The following is a 14,612-nucleotide window of genomic DNA, read 5'->3' on the forward strand; positions in this document are numbered from 1 at the left end:
CACCTTGACTGCCTCTGTTTCTTCCCTACAACTCTCTGAGATGACAAAATGAGATTAAGAAAGAACAAACCAAATCAGCCTTAGTGGGTTCAGAGAAAGAACAAACAATGACAGAACTGTAAAGCAGGACAGGTGTGCCAGTCTAAACTCTTAGCCTGTCCGTAACAGAAGAGAGGGGAAGACTGTCAGGGGGCTTGAGCAGGGAGGCAGAGTGGGAGGGAAGCAGGAGAGAGACACAATGAATGACAAAATAAGAACAACTGCTGAGCGAGAAGTTTGGAGAATACTCTGGAAGTAAGACTAGGTATCTGAAATTTAAAACTGGGATAGATGAAGAAAGTAAAATTTAGGAACTCACAGAGAGTAGGGTGAAAATACAAAACCAAAGCAAAATAAAAGTGATAGGTATAGTGGTGCACACCTTTAATCCCTGCACTTGGGAAGTAGAGGCAGGCAGATCTCTGTGATCTACCTTGATCTACTTAGCAAATTTCAATACAGACAGGGCTGATATCCTGTCTCAAAAAAGAAAGAGAAAGGAAAATGATGAAAGATCCTGGAACTGAGTGGATAGGACTTCAGCTTCAGAGGAAAGTGGCCTTTGGTAACAAGGGTCCCAGAAACAGTGGTGGACTGGAATCCTCATGTGTAAAGGGCTGTGGAGTGACTTACCCCTGGTTTGGGAATGACTCCACAGGGAGCATATTTTCCAAAGGCTTACCATGAAAAAAGATCCTGAAAGTTATCAAAGAGATAAGCTAGTTATGTGTTGAAGGATCAAGAAATTGAATGGCATTTGTTTTCTCAACAGAGTTATGGATACTGTAAGACCCAAAGATTGGAGTTCTAAATGCAGCCAGATTGCCAGTTATGTGTGGCAGTAGAATACACATGCTTAGACAATCCATATCCTAAAGAGATGTGTTTCCTTGTTCACCTCTTGTCAGGAAGCTTCCAGGTAGATATTAAGAAGCAGTAAGCTGAAAAAGAGGAAGGTGTTGTATTCATCCTTGTACAAAGGGTAAGATGGGTTATCTAGGACTGGCCTTCCACAACACAGTCAGTGCTATGTCTCTTAAAGCAGGTAATTTACTGATTGGCAAAGATGGAGTGGCATGATTTATTTGATTTGGGAGAGTCTAGTGGCAAAGATAGGCACAATGAAATCTGCCAAGAGAGAGCAGAACGTACAAGATTAATGTGTTGATAGTATACTACATAGAGCATCTGTAAAAAATGCTTATGTTGTCAGAATGATGGGAATATTAAATGATAATCTAACCAAATTATTTGTTATTCTGTTGCAAAGGTGTTAGTAGAACAGAAATGCATGTGGTGGTAGTTGTGTCCACAGAGGAGTACTTACCTCCTCTTCCAGATGGAATTTCATGGAGAATGCCCCCCCCCCATCTGCTCCCCCACTGCAGAACGGGCAGAAGGGCATCAGCAGAGTCACCCTCTTCATTCTGGGGGAAAATTTATGTTATAGTGCTTTTAGATTGTTAGACAGGTAAACATCTGTTACAGAAATAGCATTTTCATTTTCTTAGAATAACTTTGACATGAAAGTGTATTTTTTTCCTATCAATATTAAGAATTTTCCTTTAATCTACAAAATTTTTTCAGGTGAGTACTGTTTTAAATGGTATGTTAGATCAGAGCTTCAGGGATCGAGCTGTTCAGAAACACCAAGGACTGAAGCTTGCAGCTGCAATTATGCAAAACTGGAGGAAGTGTGATTCATGGTGGGCCACAGAGTCTGCTCCAGAAAGCAAAATGACAGTGCTGTCCTTACTGGCAAAAATGTTGCAGGTATTTTGAAAAGAATTTAAAATGCATTCATATTTAGTTACGTTGTTCTTTTTGAGACATATTCTCACTATGTAACCCTAGCCTGTCTTGAACCCTGACTTCTTTCTTACCTCTGCCTCCTTATTATAGAGATTACAGATGTTGACCATCATGGTTGCCGTGTTCATTATTTTGAACTCTAACTTATGTTTAAACACTGTGGTGAAAGTCCCTACAAAAACTCATTTCATTGATAATTAAATATATTTTTGAGAGATCTCTGTCAATTATTTTCTTTGTCTTACATTTGATACCATTGTTTATTATGCTTCTTATTTTTAATTTTTTTTAATTGTTACTGTGTCTTCACAGGCTTTGCCTTAGCAGAAATAGCAAAATGTTTTATAGCAACATTGTTGAATTATTTTTGAGGTTCAAGTACAAGTTCTGAAATTTAAAAATTTGAAAAATATGTCAAAAATTTTTGAGGCATAATACAGAAATTTGTCATGTTTTATCTCCCTTTAGATTGATTCAACTTTATCTTTTAATGCAAATCATAGCTTACATCCTGAAATCTTCACAACATATGCTTGTCTACTTGCTGATACAAAGTTGGGTCTACACTTAAAGGTAGATGACTTTAAAAGATTGGTCTTTTGATCTTACATTCTCTTTATTTTCACATCTTTGCATTTTTGTATGTTTATCATGTTGGGTTTTTTTTGGGGGGTTATGGGAAATTCAAAACATATAATAGTAAAGAGATCAGCATAATAAACCCCCATGCATCTATCATGTTAGTATGGTCAGATCTGTTTGAGCAATGTGGGTTCTTCCTTATAAAAGAGACTGTGGCTTTGGTCTAGCTGATCCACATGCACTTCAGTATGTCTCTTCAAGAGAGTTCATGCGTGTATGTGTGAGGGCAGTTGAGCATATGTGTGCTATAGCACATGCCACACACAGCACATGTATGGTGGTCAGAGGACAAGCTCAGCTATAGTTCTGTGAATTCTATCTTAAGACAAGGTCTAGTGTTTGCTGCTGCACACGTGGCTTCCGTTCCCACCACTATCTCACTATTGCAGGGTAGGGATTACACACGTGCACTTCTGTGTCTGCTTCACCTGAGTTTTGGAGATCATGCGTGTAGCAAGCACTTCCCCAGTGAACTGCCCAGCTCAGCGTTTCTATTAAAATATAACCATTAGCATTTGTGTTTACATATATCAGATGTAAATTGGTGTTTTGGATTTGCTGTAGTAATTTCAAACTATTTTTCAGTCTTTTTTTTTCTATTGAAATCTTTTAGTGATGGGGAAGCAAGAGAAGTAATTTTATTGTCTCTGAGTTTAAAGTCCTATAATGTGGTCTTCATGAATGACCACATTGTTTATTTGATTATTCTTTGATGTGTTCTGTATGACTCATGAAGTTTCTCCTTCAAATGTGAAAATTTTGAAATAGGATCAATAAGCTCTGTGTGAGGTTCTGAGGGCAAACAAGTACTTGTAAACGGTCCTGTAGGTTATTCGTCGTTCTTCTTCCTACATAGAATTTGAGTATAATCTTTGTTTTTAAAACGGTTTTAAATTTTTATTCTCGAAGCGTCCATTCATTTACACAATGTATTTTGACCATATCCACTCCCTCCCCTCTAGTGCATTCGCACAGTCTCCCAACTTCAGGTCCTCCTTCATGTCAGCCTGCTGACTTCTAGACTCGAAGCTGACATACAAAGCTCCATTCAAGTTGGTTTTTGGTGTCATCCAGAATTTATTCTGGAGTCATTTGTTGAGTCCATGCAGTGAATTATTTAGAAGTCTTTAGAAAGTAATGATTTGGTTTACTTTGTATGATCTGTAAGCCACAATTAGTGTTATTTACACTTGTCTGCATTGCTTCCCAGGGCCAAGCTATCGCTCTTCTTCCATTCTTCACCAGCCTGCCTTCAGGCAGGCTAGAAAACCTAAAGCATATTCTGGAAAAACTCATTGTTTCTCATTTCCCCTTGAAGTCTGATGAATTCCCTCCCGATTCCCTAAAGTACAATAACTACGTGGACTGCATGAAAAAGGTTAGTTTTTAGAAGCATCAACCATAAAACATTGGTTGATTTTTTTTTTTTTTTCTTTTTGTTGTATTTGACAGGGGTTAAATTTTCTTTAATATACATTAACTGGTACACAAAAATTAAAATTTGAACATACTGATGGGATACCATGTAATGTTTTAATATAGGTGTATAATATGTTTAAATCAAGTCAAACCTATCTCCTCAAACATTTATCATTTTGTTATAATAAAAAGTTTCCAGATCCTTTTCTTTTTCTCTTTCAATGTATACTATATATCATTGTTGTCTGTAGTCATCTCACTGTGCAACAGCACACCAGAACTTCTTGTATCTGAGTAATGATTTAGTGTCCATTGATAAACATTTCCCCGTACTTCCCCATACCTCCACAACCCCTTTGTTGTTTCCAGCCTCTGGTAATCACCACCTTACTCTGTTTATAAATTCTATTCTTTAGATTCTGTGTATAAGTGAAATCATTTATATTCCTGTGCTCAAATTATTTCACTTAACATAATGATCTTCAATTTTATCTGAGCTGGTAGAGATGATACAATTTTAGCCCCTTTTAGGATTAATGGACTTCCTCTGTGTGTGTGTGTGTTTGTGTGTGTGTGTGTGTGTGTGTATGTGTGTGTGTGTGTGTGATTGTTTCATTAGCCGATGGATACTTGGATTTCTTCCTTTTTTTGTTTATCCTATAGTCAATAGTGCCGAAGTAATGCAGGAATGCACATGTCCATACAGTATTTCCTTTGGATATGCAACCTAATAGTAGGATGGCTGGGTTGTATAGATGTTCTACTTTCTTTTCTGTTACTCCAAAAAACAAAACAATAACCAAAAGAACTACTTAGATTTCACAATCCATCATTGAGGGAATTCAGGGTAGAAATTTAAGACAGGAACTTGGAAGCAAGGAACATGGAGGAACACTGCTTGCTGATTCTCTCTGGCTTGGTTATTCATGTTCAGCTACTTGCTTATACCACCCAGGTCCACCTACTTAGTGCCACACACAGTAGAATGGGCCCTCCTATACCAATTAATAATTAAGACAGTCCTCCAGAGACATAGCCACAGGCCAATCTTATTAGGGTAATTTCTCCTCAGATGGCTCTAGGCAGTGACTGTACACTCCCCCCTACAGTTTGCAAATATTCCCTTTTTCCCAGAGTGTCATGTTCCCTTGTGAACAGCTCTTACCTGAGATATGGTTATACATGTGGTTTTGGTTTGTGTTATCTATGATTTTTGGTATTATGCAGTTTCCCATGTACTCATCCATTGTATGTCTTCTCTTAGGAAATACCTGTTTAGATCTGTTGCCCATTTTTAAATAGTTTGTTTGCTGTTGAGTTTGTGGACTTTCAGATGTATTCTGGACATGCTGATCATTTCCTTTATAGTTTGATTCAATGCTACTTAATCTATTTTTGCTTTCGTCTCCTGTGGTTTTGTGTGCCCAGGCAATGGTGGCACACACCTTTAAATCCAGCACTCAGGAGGCAGAGGCAGGTGGATCTCTGTGAGTTCGAGGCCAGCCTGGGCTACCAAGTGAGTTCCAAGAAAGGCACAAAGCTACACAGAGAAACCCTGTCTCGGGGAAAGACAAAAAACAAAAAACAAAAAACCTACAACAAAAAGTTGCCCATTTGAATGTCTAGGGGCATTTTTGCTTATAGTTTTGATGTAGTTTTAGGTTTTACATTTATGGCTCTGATATTTTTTTTTCAAGATGGAGTTTCTCTGTGTAACAGTCCTAGCTGTCCTGGAACTAACTCTGTGGACCAGGGTGGCCTCAGACTCACAGAGATCACCTGCCTCTGCCTCCTGAATGCTGGGATTAAAGGCGTGCATCAACATTGCCTGGCTCATGTGACCTTTCTTAATCTTCAGGGTGTAAATTGCAAAAAAACTCTATCCTCAACTTGCTTTTCTGGTGCCTCCCTTCAGTTCCTTCCTCTCACCGGTGATGCTCCAGTCACCGAGGCCCAGTCTGTTTTTAATGTTTTATTACATTTACTTGTTTATTTGGGGCAGGAGGTTTGCATGCTGTGATTCAAGTGTGGAAGTCAGAGAACAGCTTACCAGAGTCAGTCTCCTCCTTCTGCTAGATGGATTGTTGGGAATGTGACAAACACTTTTCCTTGCTGAGCCATCTTGCCAGTCTCTTTGTGAAGCTTAATGATGTGTAAATTATGAATCAAAATTAGCTATGAATTAAAATATTACTTAGTTCCATTTTTAAAGTAGTGATTATTTGAGGTATATTTAATGGTTATCATGGATATTGTTCATTAAACAGGTTAACCCATGGAATCCTACTGGTTTAACAGGGCAATGGTTGCTTTCTTACCTGAGCTTTGGTTGCTAACCTGAGGCAGTCAGGTACCTGATCTCCTTTTAGGTTTTTGCTCACACAATTCCCAGCTCATCTAGTTTGAGACAGGGTTTTTTTCTGTGTAGCTTTGGACAGTTTTTTTTTTTTTTTTTTTTTTTGGCCAACAAAAATGGAAGAGAGAGTATTGTGTAACAGACTTTCCTGAGGAGACACAGCACTGACATCTCCTCACCCCAGTTAGGGAGCCTACAATAGACCAAAGTACAGATACCTCCAAAGTCCAACTTGGTGAACCAATGAGTTTTATTGGGGTTACTTACAGTAAAATGCATGAGGGGTTTTTAATGAGAGCAGAAATGATTCTAAGAGGAGTGAAGGAGACCCGTACACAGCAGGGGCTCCCTCTCAGGCTTGTGTGGCACAAACCACACCCAAACACCTGTTTTCACAGAGAGATCCTTTATTAAGCAGAGAAGAAAAGTTAAAGTAACTGCTTTCTGATCCAGGCAGAAAAATAGCAGCAAAATACCTTGGCAGGTGTAATTTTTAGAAGATAAAAAGGGGAGGTCTGTGTTAGAAAGGGCTAGCTAGGATGTAGTGATATATTTTGATTGGGCATTTTAATTAGGTGAACCAAAGGGGGCTTTTGATTGACGAACCTAGGTAGTCAGTCTCAGGAGGAGGAAGTGGCCAAATAAGGAAATAGACCTTGGTGGCAAGCTTTAGGAATGTACTCTAATGGTTTTTAGAAAGGCAGAGGGTATTGGGGAGAAGGACAAGGCCTGCCAGACCCATGTGCTTGAGTGGACTAGTGTTCACTCATTCCCATCTTTTTGTTTTATTATTGGGTCACTGGGTGCTGGGTAATGTGCATCAATCTGCTGACATTGGAGTGTTATGGACCCAAGGAAGCTGAGTTGTTAGGAAGAGCAGGCTATGTCAGTAGATGTCCAGGGTCTGAGGGAACATCTGAGGCTAGGGAAGTGTACTCTGTGAGGCTGGACCCAGATATAGATTCCAAGGAAGTAGCTAGTGCTTGTACTGGAGTTGCTGGAGTAGTCTGTAGTTGGTTTGAAATCTGTTACAACATACAGACTAGGGACAGAGATAAAAAAGGGTTTAGAAAAATTTTTTTCTTGGGTGTACATTTGAAACTGTTAGGTTCTTGTTCCTGGAAGTTGAGGAGTCCCAAGACCAGGGAAATGGGGAGAGATCCCAGGGAAAGGGGGTGTCCTACCATTAGGACTAGGCAATAATAGGCAGGAAAACTTAGGCTGTTGGTTGGCAGGCGTCTGTTTGAGAGTTGTTAAGAGGAGCCAGAAACATTGAAAATGGTTATATATGGCTAATTAGGGAACAGCTGTTATCTGAAAATGGTGTCTGATTGTGTTGGGGAGAATACAGTTTGAGAGGCTTCTGCTATATCAGAACAGTGTTTCCTGCGGTGTTCAGATAGGTTTTAAAATTGAAATTTGGGGAACACGGATGATCAGTTAGTGAGGTTTTGTTAAATGGTGAGAGGGAGGTCCATAGTAGGTTTTTGTGATGGGGTGTTGAAAGTCTGTCTCTCAACACCAAAGAGGAGCTCGGATGGCCCGGGACAAGCAGCTCTTAGTGGAGTTGGGCCTCAGTGCCTGGAGCATCGCTGGTGAGAGGAGGGCATTGGAGGAAGGCACGGGGAAGCAGTGGAGATGGGGAGAGAGGTTGTTGGATAACCTTGACTCAAGTGGGGTTTGGAGAGATGGCTTAGGTTTAATTATGTCTTGTAATAAGAGTGTAGGATTTGTTCAGAGTGTTTGATGTCTGAGGATGTCTGAACAGTTAATGAATTTAGGGGAGTCAGTGGGTAGTGGATGTTTCACAATCATGTGGGCAGAAGAAAAATAGGAGTGTGAGAAGAGAGATGAGATTTGTGGGTATGAGGTGATTATGAGGGAACAGGAACCGGAGGGTGAGGATGAATATTGATAATGGAGGGTCAGTCTGATGTGGCCATCTGACAGGAAGGAGCTGCCATCCATATAAAAAGTATAAGCAGAAGTAGCTGGAGGACCCTTGTATAGAGTGGGATGGGGGAAGAAGTCTTTGAAAGTTTTTGGATAGCATTGTTGAGGATCTGAGGAATGTTGAAGTAAAGGGATAAGTGTGGCTGGGCTCTGGGGAGTACAGGTAAGCATTGTGAGTGATGAGTTTTTGATAAGAGAAGTTTGGAGAGATATAATCAGAATCTAGAAGGTATGGTGGGGCCCTTTGTAAGTTAAGAGGTGAAGGAGAGAATGATGGGAATAGATTGTGATTGTGAGGGGGTCTGGGGGCAAGTGTGGCCAGAAGGCCAGACAGCAGAAGAGTGGGGAGTATTGGGGTTTGGAGATGTAGGCAGAAGGGTCATTGAGTTTAATAGAGAGGGCTTTATGATGCACAGCAAGGGAAAGAGAGGTGGCATCCCATACAGTGGTGTGCACTACACAGGGGGTTAGAGGGCAAGACAGGTTTGGGGGATTTGAGAGTGAGAATGTTCAGATGGAAGCTGAGAAATGCAGGAATGTCCTAGAAGCTGTTGTTGAGGTAAAAGGCAAAATTCATGTTCATTTTGGAGAGAAGTGTCATAACTTGAATCTTTTATTTTCCTTGATCTATATAACTTACTTGTCTGTTTGTCATAGTCTTTAGAAACTTTAACTCTTTATTAGTGTGAAGTCTGTCAGTAAGGCAAACTGTACATATGAAATGGACTAACCGGGCAGCTGGGTGTTTGCTATTGTTAAAGTTACACTTCAGGGTTGGGGATTTAGCTCAGTGATAGAGCGATTGCTAGGCAAGGTCCTGGGTTCGATCCTCAGCTCAAAAATAAATAAATAAATAAAGTTACACTTCATTACTAGTGTCCTCAGAGATCTGATCAGGATAAATTTAAGTAGGAAGTATAATTTAAATGTTTTTTAATGGCATTTTAATGTTTTAAATGACAGAGACTTACTTAGTTGTTTAAGGTTTATGTGGTTATTGCAGAAGCAGTAGTTGGGTGGTCTTCAGTTGTTAGAAAGCAACATTTAATCTTCAGTTGTCTCACAGAGCAGCAGGCCTTTGCCTGGTCAGACTCAGATCTGAATTTTTTTTCGAGACAGGGTTTCTCTGTGTAGCTTTGTACCTTTCCTAGAACTCGCTTGTTAGACCAGACTGGCCTCGAACTCACAGAGATCCACTTGTCTCTGCCTCCCAAGTGCTGGGATTAAAGGTGTGCGCCACCACCGCCCGGCCTGAATTTTTTCTGTAGAGGAAGAGCTTGAGAAAATTGGCCTTACTTTGATGAGACAGGGTACAGCATTCAATCCAAAAGTGTCTACAGTGCAGGTTTCTGTTGGCAGATAAGGCGTGGGCAATTTTTCCCAGTCAGTAGTGTTACCACAGGCTGAGTGGAGGAGTCTGCTCAGTGTTCCATCTGTCTTCTTTGAAGACCTTAAAATTTCTTGTTATGAGGGGGTCTCTTTATTGTGGGAAGTTTTTGTTGAACATTTTAAATGCCATATTTACCAGGTCTCTGAGGAGTTTGAGAACCATTATCTATTAAGTGTACTTGGACTAGACAAACTTTGTTTTTAGTTATTTGTTTTCAAAGGCTTAATTTTAAATTTTTATATATATATATATATATATATATATATATATGAAGCTAAATAAGGCTTATTTCTATAATTATAAGTATAGTTATTTATGAACATATTGAAGAATATGATTACTTATGAGATAACTAACAATTATAATTTTTAAGCATCTTTAACAATTTATAATGGGTTATTGTAGCTTTTATAAGATTAGGGCTTATAGCTTTATCCCTGTTAAGTTTGAACCTGAAAGTTAGAGTTGAAGTTTGTTTTTTTGTTTGTTTGTTTTGTTTTTGTTTTTGTTTTTTGTCCGAGACAGGGTTTCTTTGTATAGTTTTGGTGCCTGTCCTGGATCTTGCTCTGTAGACTAGACTGGCCTTTAAGTCACAGAGATATGCCTGGTTCTGCCTCTTGAGTGCTAGGATTAAAGATGTGCACCACCACCACCTGGCAGAGTTGAAGATTTAATTGGAGATCTTTTAGCATGAAAATAGACCATAGATAAATGTAGTAAACTATTGTCATCACAGAATATTATAGATTTTGTATGACTAGGTTTAAGCTGAAGACTGTGTCAGGACAGGAAAGGGTTAAGGTAGGAAAGCAGCCTTGTTAAGGGCCTTGGCTGAGGAAGTTCTTGTCATAAGGCTATAAATTCTACTGTAGCTTATTTTGTTATTAACAGTGGAGAATTTGGCTTTAGGAAGAGGGAGAGGGAGCCTCATCAGGCTGAAAGGAGGGGGCTTTTTGTAGGAATGGAGGGGCAATTGGAGTAGTGCAGCTGGAACAAGTGGCTGAGGAGGCAGGGGGAGGAGTTTGGGGTGGGGAGATAGTTGTTAGAGAGGCTCAAATGCTCCTTGAATTGTTGTCTTCCCAGCTGGCTAGGCAGGACCTTTCAGAGTGGGCAGGGCTGATGTGGGAGTGAGTGTAGGTGGGCCAAAGATGGTCAGATAGAAGGACGGGACACAGTTGGAACTTACTGGAGCTCAGATGTCCTGGAAGGAAGGAGGAGACTTCAGGACTTTGGCACCTGTGGACAGGGAGGACTGCAGTAGCCAATGCATTTCAGGCCTGATGGTCATGGCATGCAAAGCAGTGGGCTAAGGCAGGCTCTGCAGCACCATGGTCTAGATTGATCAGAGGAAGTGGGAGAGGGGGAAGTGAGAGCCAAGGACAGAGGCTTGTCTTTCTGGCCTTGATAAAATCCATGTGGATGGAGAAGTGGGGAGAGTGGAGGACTAAGGAGATTGTTAGGAAGGCAACTGATGCCAAGACGTAGGGGGTGGGGGCTCTTCATCAGCTGGGTCAAAGGACATGAGTTTCAGTTTCAGGAGCAGAAGAGTCAGGAAGATGCTGAGGACTTGAGAACAAGGAGGATGTTGGATGGTAAGCAGTAAGTCTATAGTGGGGTAGGGGTGCTTAGAAAAACAGAAGAGAAAACAAATACATAAAGGATCTCTTTCCATTTTTCTTTGCATTCACAAAAGTGGTAAAGATTATAAATAGTGTTATCATCCTTAGGCAGCCATTTAGATTGATTATCTAGTAGATGGATGTAGAGTCCAAGCTTGGGTACTATAGTGAATGAGCTTAGGAGGTCTGATATCTGAGAGCTGTAGAAAGTCAGAATGGAGGGGGCAGAGCCCATCACCCTTGGTGGTAGTAGGCCAAAGTCAAGAGACTCAGCATCTTTGTGAATTTTGAGATGACAAGAAGCGGTGTTCATGCTGGGCAGATGCAGCAGATGGGACACACCGGGCAGGCACAGCAGTGGCAGCGGACATTGATTTTACAACCCAGGCACTGCATCTGTGTGGGAAGTATTTATTATAGTATAGAGATAAAGAGGAAGGAAGACAGGAACGAGAGGAAGAGAAGAGAAGAGAGGAAAAACGGAGGTTGCGTACCTCATGGCAGGGAAGAAAGAATGGAGGAGAGAGAAGAAGGGGAGGGCTTTTTCCTTAAAATGAGGCTTTTACGTCAAGACACAGCATGGCCCCAAGGGACAGGCCAGAATATTAAAATTCCTCCATTTTTATTATTATAAAAAGGGTGAGTTATGGAAGCAAGTGGGGCAACAAGGGCGCTGAATTCCGGAGTCTGCTTCAAGCTGACAAGGGGCGAAGTGGGGAGGGGAAACTGGGAGTCACACACGGCAGAAGATCTGAGAAACATTCCTTGAGGGAGCTGAAGAGGCAGGTTGCAGTAGTGATGTTCCAGGAGCTTGGGAGGAAATGACGCCAAATCAGGAGTATAGAAGCCATGGCATCTGCTGTTTCTCAGGAGGTCAGGTAGGAACAATGAGTCTGCAAAATATGCTTGAAAAATAGGTGGGGCCAGAAATGGGCTCTGGAGATTGTTAGCTTTCATCAGACCAGATTTCTTGATACAATGGCAGAACTTTTCCCAGGAACCTACAGGTAAGACAACTGGAATGGATTTACATAATAGCAAAAGGGTTAAAAATCCATAGAAATTTAAGGACTCTCAAGAACTCTTTGTAGTCAGTTTCTATCAGTTCATCAAAGCTGCATTTATCAGTATTAAAAATTTGAACCTCTGGAGTTATATCTGAAACCATCTATCCTGTACCATGAAGTCTGTGAATGAGACATAGATGTCTGTAAATTTAATAGGAAATTTATTAATGAGCTGTCAGTAATCTTGGGACTGGGACTGTTAAACTGATATCCTAGTCATCAAACATTGTCAGATCTGAGAAGGATAAACTTAAGAAGTGAGACAGCTTTCCAGCTACCTAGGCAGCAACCCCAAGTCTCTCCATGGTCGTTGAAGGACAGAAGCTCCAAAGGCAGCAGTTATCCAGCTGAGAAGCCCAGAGATATGATACTTCTTCTGTGGAGTAGAAGTTTGGGAGGTCATCCTGCCTGCTTGGCAGAGAGGAAAACTGACTTTGTCGTTCCTGTTAGTCACAGTCTGGACAGGATGTCCGCTTTTCACTGCATGTCTGGCCTTGCCATAAGCTTCCAGGTGGAAGTTCTGCTGCGGCCATCTGTCTTCTTGGAGAAGATGCAGGATGCTGCCAGGAGCTGACATGTCTCTCTATCATCAAAAGCCTTTATATTAAATGCCATATTCTCAGATCTCTAAAGGTGTGTGAGGACTGGGGGAACAAAATCTGTTAGATGTATAAATTAGATCTAAATATACAGCTTAATGAAGTTAGCAAGGACAGGGAAGCTCACATTCTTAAGCCTAAATAAACCTTGAGTAAGGAGAGACATTTTTTAAGCCATTGACAGTGATACCTGAATCTATTACACATTTTTAATGTAGCTGTAGTTCTGATCTTTGAGTACAGCCAGATTATAATCCTGAATGATTTATATAGAAATAATTTCTTCAGGTCATACAATACCTCCTTGGTTCTGCATAAAGAAGGTCAAGTGTCCCATCCTATTTCTCCACCATTCTAGCCAATAAATATCAATTGACAATATTGGGTCCAGTTTCCTGGTATATCAGTGGTCATTCAGTAGCCAATTTATTCCCTATGTCAGGGTTTCCATCCTTAACCTATCCCTCTAGCCTGTCCTGGGAACAGGGAGCAAAAGACAACGTATTCTCCTTCATAGCTGCTTCAAGCCGAAACAGGGCTCAGGTGGTCAGGACCCTGGCTAGTCAAAGGTAAGGAGGGAACCCAGGAAATGGGGTGTTTATCAGAAGTATGTGGTCATCTGACTTAGCTCTGGAGACAGAGAACAATTACAGTTAAATTTGGCTGGCCTGGACCACATCATATAGACAGGAGTCAGCTACATGATTAAAGTGTTTTTTTAACTCAAGGGCATCTTGGCAGACAGGAGCCTAGGAACATCACGAAGTCACACCATGCAACAAACCTCACACAAGATTTATTAGGGAAAGACACAGAGTAGTGGCTGCCTCTGTCTAGGAATAGAGACAGCAGAGGATTGGTGCAGGGGAGGGCTTTTATAGGGGTTTTGGAACATGCACAGTGATCTAGTACAGCACAGCCAGAAGTATTGCTTGGGCAACTTTGAAACATTGTCTGTTAATGCTAAGTTACAGGGCAAAGATTTTCAAGTCAGGGAGTTCATAAGGACAGGCCATGGGCAGGGTGATTTTCCATTAGCCTGTTAGAGTCTACATGGGCCTGGTGTAAGAGGATCCCTTCAGCCTAGGAATTCAGTAAAACAGAAAATGATCCATCTTAAAAAACCAAACTGCTACTAGGGATATATATAGTTGGCTCACTGGTAGAGTGCTTGCCTAGCTTTAGGGAAAGCCTTGACTTCCATATCCAGGGCTCCTACTCTGTCTCCTCCATAGATGCAAACTAACAGAAAAGAGTCCAAAGGGAACAGAGAGTCACTAACTAAACAAACTGCAAAAATAGTTTCAGAGTTAAAGAGATATCTTATCTGTGAAATAGGACAGGTAAGAGATTGTGGAAATTATATATGTAAAGGAAAATTTTAAGTGAGAACTTTTCTGTTTCTGAAGATAAAATTGAAGGTATCTCTTAGAATCTAAATGTAGAACATACAGACATTGGGATAGAGAATGGAGGGGAGAGTGACAAAAATAGTAACATTTGAAGATTGTGTGTGAAACTTTTCCCAATTAAAGGATTTCAATATATTTATTTCTCTGTGTGTCTGCATGTGAGTGTGTATTGTGTGTGTGAGTGTATGGGGGTGTGTGAGTATGTACATGAGAGAGTGTATTATGTGAGTGTGTGTTTTATGTGTGTCTGTGTGTCCACTCACCTGCACACTTCCGAGTGCCATATTGAGCATGTGGAAAGTCA

General features: G+C 40.7%; 1 protein-coding gene across 2 annotated transcripts in view; it reads left to right on the forward strand.

Annotated features, from left to right (window-relative positions):
* Positions 1 to 14,612, forward strand: part of Prkdc (protein kinase, DNA-activated, catalytic subunit) — a 225,635-nt gene that overhangs the window by 99,840 nt on the left and 111,183 nt on the right. For both annotated transcript variants that reach the window (XM_036195022.1, XM_036195023.1), the window contains exons 37-39: positions 1,627 to 1,812; positions 2,320 to 2,424; positions 3,704 to 3,871. In XM_036195022.1, coding sequence (XP_036050915.1) covers positions 1,627 to 1,812; positions 2,320 to 2,424; positions 3,704 to 3,871 — 459 coding nt within the window. The remainder of the gene's footprint in view (positions 1 to 1,626; positions 1,813 to 2,319; positions 2,425 to 3,703; positions 3,872 to 14,612) is intronic.

Source organism: Onychomys torridus, chromosome 8 (assembly GCF_903995425.1).
Source record: "Onychomys torridus chromosome 8, mOncTor1.1, whole genome shotgun sequence".
NCBI classification, from domain to species: Eukaryota; Metazoa; Chordata; class Mammalia; order Rodentia; family Cricetidae; genus Onychomys; species Onychomys torridus.